The 14,791-nt window shown below is 40.5% G+C and overlaps 2 protein-coding genes across 3 annotated transcripts; both read left to right on the forward strand.

The window, feature by feature from the left end:
• Positions 1 to 5,522: 5,522 nt before the first annotated feature.
• LOC8269862 (GDSL esterase/lipase At1g09390) lies at positions 5,523 to 8,117 on the forward strand. 2 transcript variants are annotated; one of them, XM_002512505.4, is made up of 5 exons: positions 5,523 to 5,868; positions 6,602 to 6,790; positions 7,019 to 7,179; positions 7,324 to 7,588; positions 7,673 to 8,117. In XM_002512505.4, exons 1-5 carry the CDS (start codon positions 5,616 to 5,618, stop codon positions 7,903 to 7,905), a joined length of 1,101 nt encoding a protein of 366 aa, XP_002512551.1. In that variant the 5' UTR covers positions 5,523 to 5,615; the 3' UTR covers positions 7,906 to 8,117. The 2 variants fall into 2 exon arrangements, with proteins under 2 accessions (XP_002512551.1, XP_015584657.1); XM_015729171.3 differs by having other exon boundaries at positions 7,025 to 7,179.
• A 3,054-nt stretch (positions 8,118 to 11,171) lies between these two features.
• Positions 11,172 to 14,270, forward strand: LOC8269865 (pentatricopeptide repeat-containing protein At1g56690, mitochondrial). The gene has a single exon (XM_015729170.3). It carries the CDS (start codon positions 11,320 to 11,322, stop codon positions 13,432 to 13,434), a length of 2,115 nt encoding a protein of 704 aa, XP_015584656.1. The 5' UTR covers positions 11,172 to 11,319; the 3' UTR covers positions 13,435 to 14,270.
• The last annotated feature ends 521 nt before the right edge of the window (positions 14,271 to 14,791 follow it).

The raw sequence follows: 14,791 nt of genomic DNA on the forward strand, positions 1-14,791 counted from the left end.
TGAGCAATCCGCTTCTACCGCTCCTCTAAGGGAAGGAGGAAAGGGTAGCGGAAAGGGCTGAAGGGAGAAGTCCTGAGACGTGGTTGGCGCGATGGAGGAAAGGCTAGTCGAGGGGAGACTGCCATGTCCGATTGGGTTAGGATCGAAGACATGGACCTTCGCATCCAGAAGCCAAAGTCCAAGGGGGACGTTAGAGAGCTTCGCGAGGAGATGGAAGGTGCCTTAAATGATTCTCGCCGACAGTTTATCGAGGGACTATGAGGCTCCTAAGAAGTGGACCTTCGCATCGAGAAGTCAAAGTCCATGGGGGACGATAGAGAGCTTCGCGGGAAGATGCAAGGTGGACCTTCGCATCCAGAAGCTAAAGTCCAAGGGGGACGACGGAGAGCTTCGCGAGGAGATGGAAGGTGCTGTAAATATGCTCGAGGGACAATGAGGGACAAGAAGTGGACCTTTGCATCGAGAAGCTAGAGTCCAAGGGGGACGATGTAGAGCTTCGCGGGGAGATGCAAGGTGCCTACAATGTGGCTCTTAACAAGTTACTTGGCCAATACGTGGAGAAGGTTGATAAGCTCGAGGGAGCTTAACTTGTGCAAGACCGCGTTGGCAAATAATGGGGGAGCGCAAGTAGTGACGGTTCACAGAGTCGATGCTCCTAAACCAAAGGCCTACGGTGGGGTTAGGAGTGCTAGGGAGATCGACGAATTCTTGTGACAGTTGGAAGGATATTTTGATACTTTGAGCATAGTGGACGACGCCATCAAGGTAAAGTCTGTATCTCTCTTTACCTAAATAATATTATTACCAAGACGGAAGTACGAAGGAAGTGACGAAGGTGGTGGAGATAGAGGGAAAATCTTCCGCCAAGGATGGTAAGGCTTCATGCAGGGATAAGGGCAAGTGGAAGAAGGAAGACAGGTGTAGTTCTTCTCCGAGAAAGCTTGCCTGCTTCATCTGCGATGGACCTCATCGTGCATATGAGTGTCCAAAGCGTGAGAAGCTTGGAGCACTAGTGATCACCGAAGAGGAGGAGTAAGAAGAAGAGCGAAGACTTGCTTCCCTTTGACTTCTCAATGCTATCCAAGCCAAAGTGAAGCAAAAGCCTCGTGGAAGAATGTACGTGGAGACCAATATCGGAGGCAGGAGTATTCAAGCCATGGTGGACACTGGAGCTGACACGGTATACATGGCGAAAGAGGTGGCTGACTCTATTAAGCTGCCTTACAAGAAGGAAAAGGGCTTCATTAAAGGGGCGAACGCAAAGAGATTACCTATCATTGGCGTTGCGAGAGGAACTAACATCCGAATAGGCCAATGGCAAGGTAAGGTCGATATCACAATTGCTCCTATTGATGATCAACGGTTTTATCTTGGTATGGACTTTGTCGACATGGTGAAGGCATTCTTGGTTCCTTACGCCAATACCATGTGCATAATGGAGAATGGCCAACCTTGTGTTGTGCCGATAAAAAGGGAGTTAAGTCAAGATAAGATGGTGTCGGCCATACAGCTCTCAAAAGGGGTAAAAAGGAAGGAGCCAACCTTCCTAGCAACCCTTAAAGTGGAAGAAGGTACCCATGCTGGTGAGGCTACACTTCCAAGCCCTATCCGAGGCATACTAGATGAGTTTAGAGATGTTATGCCGCCAGAGCTGCCGAAGAAGCTTCCTCCACGCCGAGAAGTGGACCACGAGATTGAGCTGGAATCGAGAGCCAAACCACCCGCCTTTGCCCCCTACCGTATGGCACCTCCTGAGCTGGAGGAATTAAGGAGGCAACTTAAGGAGCTGCTTGATGCAGGCTATATAAGGCCGTCCAAAGCTCCGTATGGTGCGCTGGTGTTATTCCAGAAGAAGCATGATGGGTCTCTTCGGTTATGCATTGACTACCGAGCGCTGAACAAGATTACAATCAAGAATAAGTACCCGATTCCTAACATTGCGGACATCTTTGATCAACTTGGTGGTGCTAAGTGGTTTACCAAGTTGGATTTACGGTCCGGGTACTATCAGGTACGCATCTCCGAAGGACATGAGCCAAAGACGGCGTGCGTGACGAGATATGGATCGTATGAATTCCTTGTCATGCCCTTTGGCCTCACAAATGCGTCGGCCACATTCTGCACGTTGATGAACAAGGTACTTGCTCCTTACCTTGATCAATTTGTTGTTGTTTATCTAGATGATATTGTTGTGTACAGCAACACGCTGGAGGAGCACGTAGAGCATTTAAGGCTAGTGTTCAAAGCCTTGCGGGTTAACGAGCTCTACGTTAAAAGGGAGAAATGCTTGTTTGCCCAACGAGAAGTGGCGTTCCTTGGGCATGTCGTTGGCAATGGGAAGTTGAGGATGGACGGTTCAAAGGTGAAGGCCATCCAGGATTGGGAGCCGCCGGCCAAGGTGACGGAGTTGAGGTCTTTCCTTGGATTAGTAAACTACTACCGGAGGTTCATTAAGGGTTATTCTTCCATTGCCACTCCCTTAACGGATTTACTAAAGAAGGGTCGTGCCTGGGACTGGTCTATGAAGTGCCGAGAAGCCTTCGAAGGGCTAAAGAAGGCGATTATGGAGGAGCCGGTCTTAGCACTCCCCGACTATACAAAGGCGTTCGAGATCCACACGGATGCTTCTGATTTTGCTATTGGTGGAGTACTTATGCAGGTGGGGCATCCGATAGCCTTTGAAAGCCGGAAATTGAATGACACCGAAAGGAGGTATACGGTGCAAGAAAAAGAGATGACCGCGATAGTCCATTGCTTGCGGACTTGGAGGCACTACTTGCTCGGGAGCAAGTTTGTTATCAAAACCGACAACGTCGCCACTAGCTACTTTCAAACGCAAAAGAAGCTCACACCAAAACAAGCTAGGTGGCAAGACTTCCTTGCAGAATTTGACTATGTCACGGAGTACAAGCCAGAAAGAGCAAACCTTGTTGCCGATGCCCTAAGCAGAAAGGGGGAGCTAGCCGAAATAAGCCGTCCTGCATGCAACTTGGCGGAGCGCATCAAGGAAGGGCTAAAGCATGATCCAATGGCTAAGAACTTCTTTGCTCTTATTCGAGAAGGTAAGACTCGAAGGTTTTGGCTGGAAGGAGACTTGCTTTACACAAAAAGAAGGAGATTATATGTGCCGCTCCATGATAATCTAAGGAAGGAAATCCTTAAAGAGTGCCACGACAGCAAGTGGGCAGGTCATCCCGGCATTCAACGAACAATGGCGCTTGTGGAGAATGCCTACTATTAGCCTCGCATGAGGGAGGATGTGGAGGCCTATGTGAGGACTTGTCTTGTGTGCCAACAGGACAAGATGGAGCAACAAGCCCCGGGTGGTCTACTAGAGCCACTTTCTATTCCTGAGAGACCATGGGAGAGTGTCTCCATGGATTTTATTGTGGGGCTTCCTTTGTCAGAAGGATGTGCATGGATCTTTGTGGTGGTGGATCGGTTCTCTAAATATGGCATCTTCATTCCAGCTCCAAAGGCCGTCACCGCCGAAGAAGCTGCCCGCCTGTTTATGAAACATGTGGTAAAATATTGGGGTGTGCCAAAATCCATAGTGAGCGATCGGGACACTCGCTTCACGGGTCGGTTTTGGACGGAGCTGTTCAAGCTATTAGGCACCGACCTCAGGTTCTCTACGAGTATGCACCCCCAGACGGATGGGCAAACGAAGAGGATCAATGCACTTATGGAACTTTATCTGAGGCACTACGTGAGTGCCAATCAACGAGATTGGGCGAAGTTGCTTGATGTTGCCCAATTCTCTTATAACTTGCAAAGGAGTGAGTCTACCGGCAAGAGTCCGTTTGAGATAGTTACGGGCCAACAACCCTACACGCCGATCACTCTTGCCCTAGACTGGTCAAGCCGCAGTCCACCCGCCTTTAAGCTTGCGAAGGAATGGAAGGAGCAAGCCGATGTCGCACGAGCCTACTTGGAAAAGGCATCTAAGCGGATGAAGAAGTGGGCGGACAGGAAGAGGAGACCAATGGAGTTTCAAGAAGGGGATAAAGTGCTCATCAAGCTATACCTGCATGGGAAAGCCGACGGACTTCATTGGGGGCTCCGAAGAAGGTATGATGGGCCTTTCCCCATTATTAAACGAGTGGGAAAGGTGGCGTACAAGGTTGAACTTCCCTAAGGCATCAAGATCCATCCTATTTTCCACGTAAGCCTGTTGAAGCCCTACAAGGAGGATCATGATGACCCAAGCCGAGGCAAGTCTACGAGAGCTCCTTTGAATGTGCGGGCTCAGTATGACAAAGAAGTGGACTACATCATCTCCCACCGTAAGGTGCCACAGTCCAATCAACCTCCTATGACGGAGTTTCTAGTCAAGTGGAAGGGACTCCCCGAGAGTGAGGCAAGCTGGGAGCCAATTCGCGACTTGTGGCAATTTGAGGAGAAAATTAAAGCTTACGAGGAGCAGGTAACGGGGGCGTTGCCAGATTGAGTGGGGGAGAATGTCACGCCCGCCTCGCGGTGGAAGGCACAACATGTTGGATTTCAACACTGCCCGTGTTGACCAACACGCCCAAGGACACGCCCGTGTTGGTTGAATACAAATGCGAAGGACCTAGAAGCTTCGGAAAACACGGCCACAGTAGGTAACACGGCCAATTACCCAAAACCGTATTCCCAACACGGCCTTGAGCACGGTCGTGTTCCCAACACGGCCTGGAACACGGCCATGTTGGCGGACAGGGGGAAAAATACTATAAATACCCCTTCCTTGTATCATTTGAAGGGAGAGAGGAAGAGAGCTTGTGTAGAGAGAGAAAGTGTGCTCATTGTAAGTAGCTTTAGTGTGAATTAATCAATGCAAGTATACACTTCCACAACTCTTGCGTATCTTTGTGCCACTTTCGTGAATTTATTTTCGCTAGCGTATTTGCTATCATTCTGCCGGGTTTGACAATCAAGGGTAGGCTAACTAGCTATCTTGACTTTCGGGGAAATCAAGCAAGCTAGGCCACACGTGTGCAAAGTTTTGGAGATAAAATAAAACTCACGTGACACTATTGAGAATCTATGGTTGTGGTGTAATCCTAACTCTAAAATTGATGATTCAGCTGGGGCAGCCCAAATTGGCCCTGATTTAATAGAAATCACATGGCCTGCCTAAGATCCTCTTCATCAAACATCTCGCCCACCTCTGATGATACAAATTAATTAAAAATAAATAAATAAATAAAATCTCACTCGTTCTCTTTTATTATTACAAATAAAAAATAAAAATTTAATTTAAGTAAGACTACGGTGCACTCATTCTCTCCCTTCTAAATACCCATCAAACGCAGACGTTAATTATTTTTGAGAAATAAAAATATCTAAAATAACATTATTTAGTATTCAGCTTATCATACATTTATAATTTAAAAGTTGAATTTATTAATATCTAAGTATTTAAATAAACAAATATTTTAATTTTAATTTATTATTCCAAGAGCATAAATTGTTTCATTTGATCGTCTGTATATAATTAATTTAGTCGGTGCTTTTAATTTTTATTTTTTTTTTGGTTAAAGAATTATTTCTCCCTCTGTTAAATTACATGCACTTCAGAAGAAAGAAGAAAAAGAGTGAAACGCTGAGTGTCTGTCGCTAGTTCACTAATAATGGCTTCCTGTCTTTCTCATTCACGCTCTCACTTTCAACTTATTATCATTATTATTTCATTCCTTTTCACTTGTGTTCTCGCTTCTCAGTGCAAGAATCCTCCAGTCCTCTTCAACTTCGGCGATTCTAACTCCGACACCGGTGGACTCGTCGCCGGTCTCGGTTTCCCCGTTAATTTTCCTAATGGCAGGTTGTTCTTTCGCCGATCAACTGGCAGATTGTCCGACGGTCGCCTTCTCATCGACTTTCTCTGTAAGTAGTGTGGTGTAGCATTTTCTCTTCTTTTTTGCTGCTGTGCTGAAAATATGCTCATCAAACAGGCGATGTATGCTTTTGTCATTTCTTTCTGTGAAGTTTGTGTGATCAAGTCCCCGGTTTCTGTGCCACCGAGTTGTTTGGATTGATTGATTGATTGATTGATGGAAGTTGGCCAGTAGGGTCCATGTATTTAACTCCTAATTTTGTCTTTGTTTCTTATATCCTCTCCGCTTAAAAGTTTCATTTTTCTTTTCTTTTTCTACTAAAAGTGTTGCTTCGAAATATACTTTGCTTAATTGTACGTTTTAGCTGGAATTTTCCATCTTCGTCTTCAGCTGAGGAACTGTAACCCAATTAAAGCCTAAATAAAAGTTTAAATTTTGCAATTTATAGTGCAAGTATAGAAAATAAATGAAACAAATAAATCTGCCACCTTTCTTTGGATACAGATCCTAAGTTCTAGCTGAATTCTCTTGCAGGATCAGGAGCAATGCATGTAGTTCTATAGCTTAATTAATGTAGATGCAGTAGCTATGTAGATAATATTGGAGACAACCATATCTATATTGTTCTTTTATTTATGTTATTAAATTTCACCTGCCCGTTTTCTGCCCATTCCGACACTCTGACTGACAGCATTGTATGAGATCCAGTGTCTTGAAATAAAGTATGCTTACACAATACAAGATTTTAAAGGCTAAGTGTTTATTCTATTTGTCCGTGACAGGCCAGAGTTTGAATACTAATTTGCTAAGCCCATATCTGGACTCATTAGGAGGGTCTAAGTTCACCAACGGTGCAAATTTTGCGGTTGTGGGTTCTTCTACTCTCCCAAAGTATGTTCCTTTTTCATTGAACATTCAAATTATGCAGTTCCTTCATTTCAAAGCTCGTGCCCTTGAAGCTGTCAATGCTGGTAACTTCTCATTTTCATTTCTTTTAAAATGTGCCTGCTTAACAATCGGATTAGTTATTCAGTGATCGAGTATCATACCTTCTAGTGCACGTAGCTCTTCCTTCAATCTTGTGAACCCGAAGGACTACACTCTAATATGGTTATTCCATTCTCTCTTTAAAGTATATTATAGATCTTTTTTTTTTTTTAAAAAAACAAGTAAATTGAAGATGATACTGAGTTGTTTAGGTTCAGGAAATATGATCAGCGATGAAGGGTTCAGGAATGCTCTTTACATGATTGACATTGGGCAAAATGACCTTGCTGATTCCTTCTCTAAAAACCTATCCTATGCGCAAGTGACCAAAAGGATTCCATCCGTTGTTCAAGAAATAGAAATTGCTGTAAAGGTAAATCCGTAATACAAATAGCTTAGAAACTACATTCATGGTATTGTGAAATGTCATCTGAATTGCTGCTTGTGCAAAATTTGTCAAGTTTTGCTGTCAAGGTTCTTGACTAAAAAAAAGATTCACCCTTTTCATATCAAATAGACTTTATACGATCAAGGAGGCAGGAAATTCTGGATACATAATACTGGACCCTTAGGTTGTCTCCCTCAAAAACTTACATTAGTTCAGAAGGAGGAGTTGGATTCACATGGATGCATTTCGAGCTACAATAATGCTGCAAGACTGTTCAATGAAGCATTGCGTAGGAGATGCCAAAAGATGAGGTCTCAATTGGCAGGTGCCACTATAGCGTACGTAGATATGTATTCTATCAAGTACGATCTTATTGCCAACTCCTCCAAATACGGTAAGTTAAAATGTTATTGTTGTTGTTCTGTCTAAGAACCGGTGGCAGAGTTTTGAGTAATCGCATTATTATTGAGCGATGCAGGTTTCTCAAGACCACTAATGGCCTGCTGTGGCAATGGAGGACCTCCATACAATTACAACATTAAGGTAACATGTGGTCAGCCTGGCTATCAGGTTTGTGATGAAGGATCTCCATTTTTGAGCTGGGATGGAATCCATTACACTGAAGCAGCTAATGGCATCATAGCCTCTAAATTACTTTCCACAGCTTATTCTTTCCCCCGTACCACTTTTGATTTCTTTTGTCACAATTGATTGTTTGTAGTTTGCAATAAGTCCGCTTTCTTTTATGGAAATCTACTGAACTCTGTAGCTCTGCTTCCAAAACTGTACCCATAACTGTGCAATAGGCCCCTTTGTTGCCATTGTTGTGTGGTTCCTTACCTGCAATTTGTAAGGTATTATAGTAACTTGCTTCTTGCTTTTTATATTCTTTAAAAAAAAATAAAAATTGCTTCTTGCATTTATATTATGTTTCACTTCAAGCACCCCATCAGAAGCTTCACCCATGTCTTGAAATGTGTGCCTATTACCTCTTCAGTTGGTTTTTATTATTCATGTTATTTCATTCAATTTTCTTTTGCTTGATTAAGATTTATCAAAGAAATTTCCTTTATTATTTATATTCTTATTTTCATTTTTAGTGAGATTGGTTTGATTCAATCATTTGTTTTTATTAAATTTTCGGGATTTGTAAATTCTAATTAATAAGATATTTATTTCTGTCAATAGCATATATATATATATATATATATATATATATATATATATATATATATATATATATTTATTTATTCATATATAAAATACTAACATACTCCAATTTAATTTTAATAAGAAAATGATTTTTTTTTTATTTTTTTATCAACGACTGAATTATATTAATCAGGGCCTAGCAGGCCATCAAAACATAACAATTGTAGCAGCCTATTAGGAGGATTTACAACCCAGTCAGGTTCCCATCCATTACAAGCAATACTCTTCGCAATCCAATCTGCAACTCCTAACAAAATCAATATCATAATTTTGGAGTAAAGACAATTCTTTGGCTATACAGTACACAACAGGTTCAATTTCCCATTGCAGCTGCTGCTTCTGCAAAACAGAGTCCACCACCATTTTGCTATCCGATTCAAAAACGACTTTTTCCAATTTCATCATATTAGCCAACTCAACCCCCAACAGCAGCGCCCTAGCTTCACCATGCAGTGCAGAGGTACCAAAACAGGTCTGGTTCCTCCCCGCAACAACCCGACCTATGGAGTCTATCACAACAATTCCCACCCTCCTAGCTATTTCTGGCATCGAAGGCAGCATCCACATTCATCTTGCACCACCCCGCTTGAGGTGTGAGCCATTTATCATTTGCACTAGCTTCCACTTTCCTGTTTTGAGGAGTTAAGTTAGAGGTAATACAATTACTCAATTCACCACACAATCTCTTATACATATGAATTGTATTTGCACGGTCAGGTGGCTTAGCATTAAAAAGAAAATTGTTACGATCCTTCCAGATATACCAGCATAAATATCCTTTGCAGGAGTCGCAAAACAACTCATAATGTTCCCCCAGGTGTCTATGAAGCTGGTAATATGAGTCCCTTCCATTCTTAGCCCTAGCTCACTTGCAAACCATGGTGCTCTTGCATGCTGACCAGTGAACGACACATGCTCCACACTTCCTCACTTTTAGGACACACGGGAGAATCAACCAGAATCCGACGAAACATCTGTCTTCTTGTTGCTAAATTATGTTTAGAAGCTCTCCAAAGGAAATTAACAATCTTCGGTTGTACCGGACCTGCCAAAGCTTTTTCCAATACACCTTCATGGTATTACTGAATGTTTGCGGGCCTCTATTTATATAATTCTATTCAACCAGCAGGTGATAATAGAGAGTTAACCGAGACCCTTCCCATTCGGTCAAAGTGCCAAATAAACCTGCCATTTACATTACTCGGCCCAATAGGAATTTGCAAAATGGCGTCAGCTTCAATATCCATGAATAGGTTCCTGATCAATCCTTCACTCCACTTCCTACCATTCTCCTCCATAAGATCACTTACCTGATATACTGACTATCCCCTAGGTTGTTTAGTCATGACCTTGAACCCCGGAAGTTTTGGGATCCAGGCATATGTCCATATGTTGATAGATTTACCATTGTTAACCAGCCACCTGTATCCTTTCACTAGGGCATTCCTTCCCTTAATCAGACTTGCCCAACTCTACGAAACTCCCCTTCCTACCTCGGCATCCAGAAGCTCGTGTGCGGGAAGTACAAAGTTCTGTAGATTTGATAACACAGCGATTCGGGCCTATTAACGAGCCTCCAGGCTTGGTTCCCAAGGAGAGCAGTATTAAAGGTTTTGAGGTCCCTGAATCCCATGCCGCCATTGACTTTAGCCCTTGTCATATTCTCCCATCTTTCCCAAGCTAGGCACTTGTCCTAAACATGGCCGCTCCACCAGAACTTGGTGGTTAAAGGTTTTTGTTCTAACAGGCTGCATTATGGGATTAGGTTAATAAGAAAATGATAATTGGAATTAAATAAATGCCTATAGCAAATTTATGCGTCATAAAAAAGAAAAAGCTTATATAGCACTCGTCGCGCCATAGACAATATGCTTACGTAACTAATGCCACGTCATAGTCTATGCTCATGTGGCTAATGTCAAGCAATATCCTTTGCTTACGTGTTACACTCTAGGCCGCTGACTGCCTATATAATATGTGATTACACAATTGCCTACATGGCACATTAGCATCTAAATATGTGACAAATGCTTTCTCGTATAATCTGATTTGAAAAAGAAAAGATATCAGAAATATATATAATTTTTTATTTTTTGTTAAATTTATTTTTCTAAATTCTTCATTTTTTTATTAAAATATTAAAAATATAATTTTTTATTTTTCAGAATTACAGTTTTAATGTTTTAATTTTTAATTATTTTTAATAAAATAATTAAAAACAACTAAAAATAACTGAAAAATAATCACATCATAAATAGAAAAGAAATAAAAAATAATATTTTTAAAAAATGATCAAGTTAAAAATATAAAAAAAATAATATAAATAATTTTTTAGAAATTTATATAATTAAAATAATATTTTTATCAATTTTAAGATATTTAAAAAAAATTAAAAGTTTAATATAAAAACATTTCTAATACATTTATATATATTTAATTTTTTATCTTAACGATTAATGTTATAAAATGACACTTCAATATATTTTTTATTTTTTATTTTCTATTTAGTTCACAATATATAAAAGATCAAATTCTATTTTGTACTATATACTTTATATTTAATAAATATACTGTAAATATTTTTATTTATAAAAATAAAAATAATAAAATTATTAATATTTATATAAATAAAATATATAATAAAATATAATAAATTTCTCTTACTCTTTATATATATAAATATTTTTAACAATATTTTTTATTTAGATATTATATTTTTCAAAATAAAGATGACTGGGTGACGCTAAAAGCGTACTTAGAGCATCATGGTTAGTGCACACGTCATCGTTGCCTTTGAAAAACTTAAACAGCCTCTTCCTGTATTTGAGTTACGCTGGGTAGGTTCCAGCTTGCGGCTACATGGTAGTGTTATTTTTTGTAACTATTATATGATCTCGTGTTTTTCTTTCATCAATGCGGTTTTTGATTGTCCCACGTAGAACATACTGCGTAAGTTTATCGGCAATATCATCCAATTCTCAGATTTCCCATTTCGCTCGTATCGGCCAAATTAATAGAGCTCGAAAGATATTTGATGAATTGCCTTATAAAACCATCATTTCTTGGAATGCCATTGTTGCCGGTTACTTCCAAAACAAGCAGCCCCGTGAAGCCCATGATCTGTTTAATAAAATGCCTGATAGAAACACGGTTTCTTGGAATGGGTTGATTTCTGGGTATGTTAAGAATGGGATGATTAATGAAGCAAGAGAAGTGTTTGATAAAATGCCCGAGAGAAATGTTGTTTCATGGACAGCTATGGTTAGGGGGTATATCCAAGAGGGAATGATAAAGCAAGCAGAATCACTTTTTTGGGAAATGCCTGAGAAGAATGTTGTTTCTTGGACTGTGATGTTAGGTGGATTGATTGAAGATGGACGTGTTAATGAAGCAATAAAGCTTTATGATTTGATGCCGCTGAAGGATGTTGTTGCTAGGACTAATATGATTGGCGGGTTGTGTATGGAAGGAAGATTAAGTGAAGCAAGAGAAATTTTTGATGAGATGCCAAAAAGGAATGTGGTTGCTTGGACTACTATGATTAGTGGGTATGCAATGAATAACAAGGTGGATGTAGCTAGGAAGTTGTTTGAAGTAATGCCGGATAAGAATGAGGTGACTTGGACAGCAATGTTGATGGGTTATACGCGGAGTGGGAGGATCAAGGAAGCTGCTGAACTTTTTGAGGCAATGCCTATGAAGCCGGTTCCTGCATGCAATGAGATGATTATAGGTTTTGGACAGAGTGGAGAGGTGGGGAAAGCAAAGTGGACATTTGATCAGATGAGGGAGAAGGATGATGGTACATGGAGTGCAATGATAAAGGTATATGAGAGAAAAGGGTTGGAATTGGAAGCACTTGATTTGTTTAGATTGATGCAGAGAGAGGGAGTTAGGCCGAATTTTCCATCTATAATAAGCATTCTTTCAGTTTGTGGTAGCTTGGCAAGCCTGGATTATGGTAGACAGGTCCATACACAGTTGGTGAGATCCCAGTTTGATTTTGATGTATATGTTTCCTCAGTTTTGATTACAATGTATATTAAGTGTGGCGATCTTGTGAAGGCTAAGAGGGTGTTTGATAGGTTTTCCATGAAGGATACTGTTATGTGGAATTCAATTATTACAGGTTATGCACAGCATGGCTTAGGAGAGGAAGCTTTGGAAGTTTTCTTTGAGATGCTCTCTTCTGGCATTTCACCTGATGAGATTACCTTTATTGGAGTTTTAACAGCGTGTAGTTACAGTGGGAAGGTCAAAGAAGGCCTTGAGATTTTTGAATCAATGCAATCCAGATATCTTGTAGATCAGAGAACTGAGCATTATGCTTGCATGGTTGATCTTCTTGGCCGTGCAGGAAGGTTAAATGAGGCAATGAGTTTAATTGAAAAGATGCCAGTGGAAGCTGATGCTATTGTTTGGGGAGCTTTATTAGGTGGGTGTAGAACACACATGAAATTGGATTTGGCTGAAGTTGCGGCAAGGAAACTTCTAGAGCTTGAGCCAGAAAATGCTGGGCCTCATATCTTGCTATCAAATATTTATGCATCCCAAGGTAGATGGGGAGATGTTGCAGAGTTGAGAAAATCCATGAGAGCAAATAAAGTTAGCAAATCACCTGGTTGTAGTTGGATTGAAGTAGAGAAAAAAGTATATATGTTCACTGGTGGAGATAGCAGGGGTCATCCTGAGCATTCAATGATACTGGGAATGCTGGAGAAATTAGGTGGATTATTAAGAGAAACTGGATATTGTCCTGATGGTAGCTTTGTGCTGCATGATGTGGATGAGGAAGAAAAGGTTCAGAGCTTACGATATCACAGTGAGAAATTGGCTGTGGCTTATGGACTTCTGAAGGTCCCAGAAGGGATGCCCATTCGTGTCATGAAAAACCTACGGGTTTGTGGGGATTGCCATTCTGCAATTAAATTAATAGCTAAAGTGACTGGTAGAGAGATTATTCTGAGGGATGCTAATAGATTCCATCATTTCAAGGATGGTTCATGTTCTTGCCGAGACTACTGGTGATAGTTTGTGCCTTAGTATATAGCGGAGGTAAAAGATAAATTCTGGTCCAAAGATTGATGAGGTGCCACAATAATGGATTCAGATAATATTCTTTGGATCAAATGAATGTGGATGAGTAAGAACATTTGATTGGAGGTCCGCAAAATCATAGATCAATCTGTGGAAGGCAGTTCATACTTCATATATACAGTCGACAGTGTTTTGGTAACCACCCTCCAATTAGCAATATTGGCCTCTCATATAATCTAGCACCGTAGAAAGCAACCCCCCTGCAAATTAATTGTTCGGATGCCTAAAAAGCGAAAGTTTGGCAATCATTGGCTGGAGGATGGCATGTTACATAACTCACAGAGTCAGGAACCTCCAACCTTCTCTGCATCTAACCCACTTTTCTGCAACAACATTGGTAATTAAGAAAGGTTTGTAATTGGCTTTGCTCAGGGATACTCTTATCCAATCAGGCAATGCAAATTCCAAGGCTTTTCTGGGGCACAATGTGGATCTTTTTGTTATGGATTCGGAATCTATTGGCATATCTGTAGGAAATAACGAGCTAATTTATCATGTTTGATATCATTGTTGAGATAATTTACAATTAGAGTTAAGTCCTGTTGAGTGGTAGGTTTGGCTTCTTTAGATGGGTTCGCATTCAAAGGAACGGAGGTTCATCACCCAGTACAGGTATTGCATTCTTTGTTCCATTTCCAACTTGTATTTGGTCGACTGGCATCATCGAATATAGTTTGCTGGGTAAATTGCCACAATGGCCCTCAACTTTGCTGATTGTTTCAAAATGGTTCTGTTATTTAATTTTATTTTTTTATCCTTTTCAGTCACCTAATTTCTACTGTGTTTCAGGCAAGTTCTTCATAACTTTTAGGCAATTTTTTTGATGGGGCAATCAGAAGTCCGCATAAGCTCCCATGTCAGCTTACACATTCTCCTATTTCCTTAATGGTAGTTTTGGAAAGGACATATAATGTCATCAGATAAAAAAATTTAACTATACAGTTATACCCGTTTATCACCCTAAAACTTAATTAAATACAAATTAAACCCGGAACAATGACCGTCATCCTTCTTCCTCCTTCTACCACCTCACTATCACCCGTCATAAGCTCCATTAATTGTTAACTCAATTTTGATATTCCTCCATTTCTTTCATCTCAAGTTGCATCAAAGCTAAAGCAAGCTCTAGTATTTCCATAGCAGTTTTTTATAGGATCAAATCAAATAAATATTAATTTGACAGAATTATCTTCTCATAACCAAAAACAAAAGAATAGCATTTTACATTTTAATTGTTGCTATTGCTAGTGGAAGACAACAAGTCTCTGAAAATTGAAGAACTGAAGAC

Source organism: Ricinus communis, chromosome 10, assembly GCF_019578655.1.
Source record: "Ricinus communis isolate WT05 ecotype wild-type chromosome 10, ASM1957865v1, whole genome shotgun sequence".
Lineage (NCBI taxonomy): Eukaryota > Viridiplantae > Streptophyta > Magnoliopsida > Malpighiales > Euphorbiaceae > Ricinus > Ricinus communis.

Coding starts and splice junctions, on each gene's coding strand:
- LOC8269865 (XM_015729170.3), top strand. CDS start 11,320: ATGCGGTTTTTGATTGTCCCACGTAGAACATACTGCGTAAGTTTATCG.
- LOC8269862 (XM_002512505.4), top strand. CDS start 5,616: ATGGCTTCCTGTCTTTCTCATTCACGCTCTCACTTTCAACTTATTATC. Junction 6,791..7,018: donor CCTTGAAGCTGTCAATGCTG/GTAACTTCTCAT, acceptor TGAGTTGTTTAG/GTTCAGGAAATATGATCAGC. Junction 7,180..7,323: donor AAATAGAAATTGCTGTAAAG/GTAAATCCGTAA, acceptor CATATCAAATAG/ACTTTATACGATCAAGGAGG.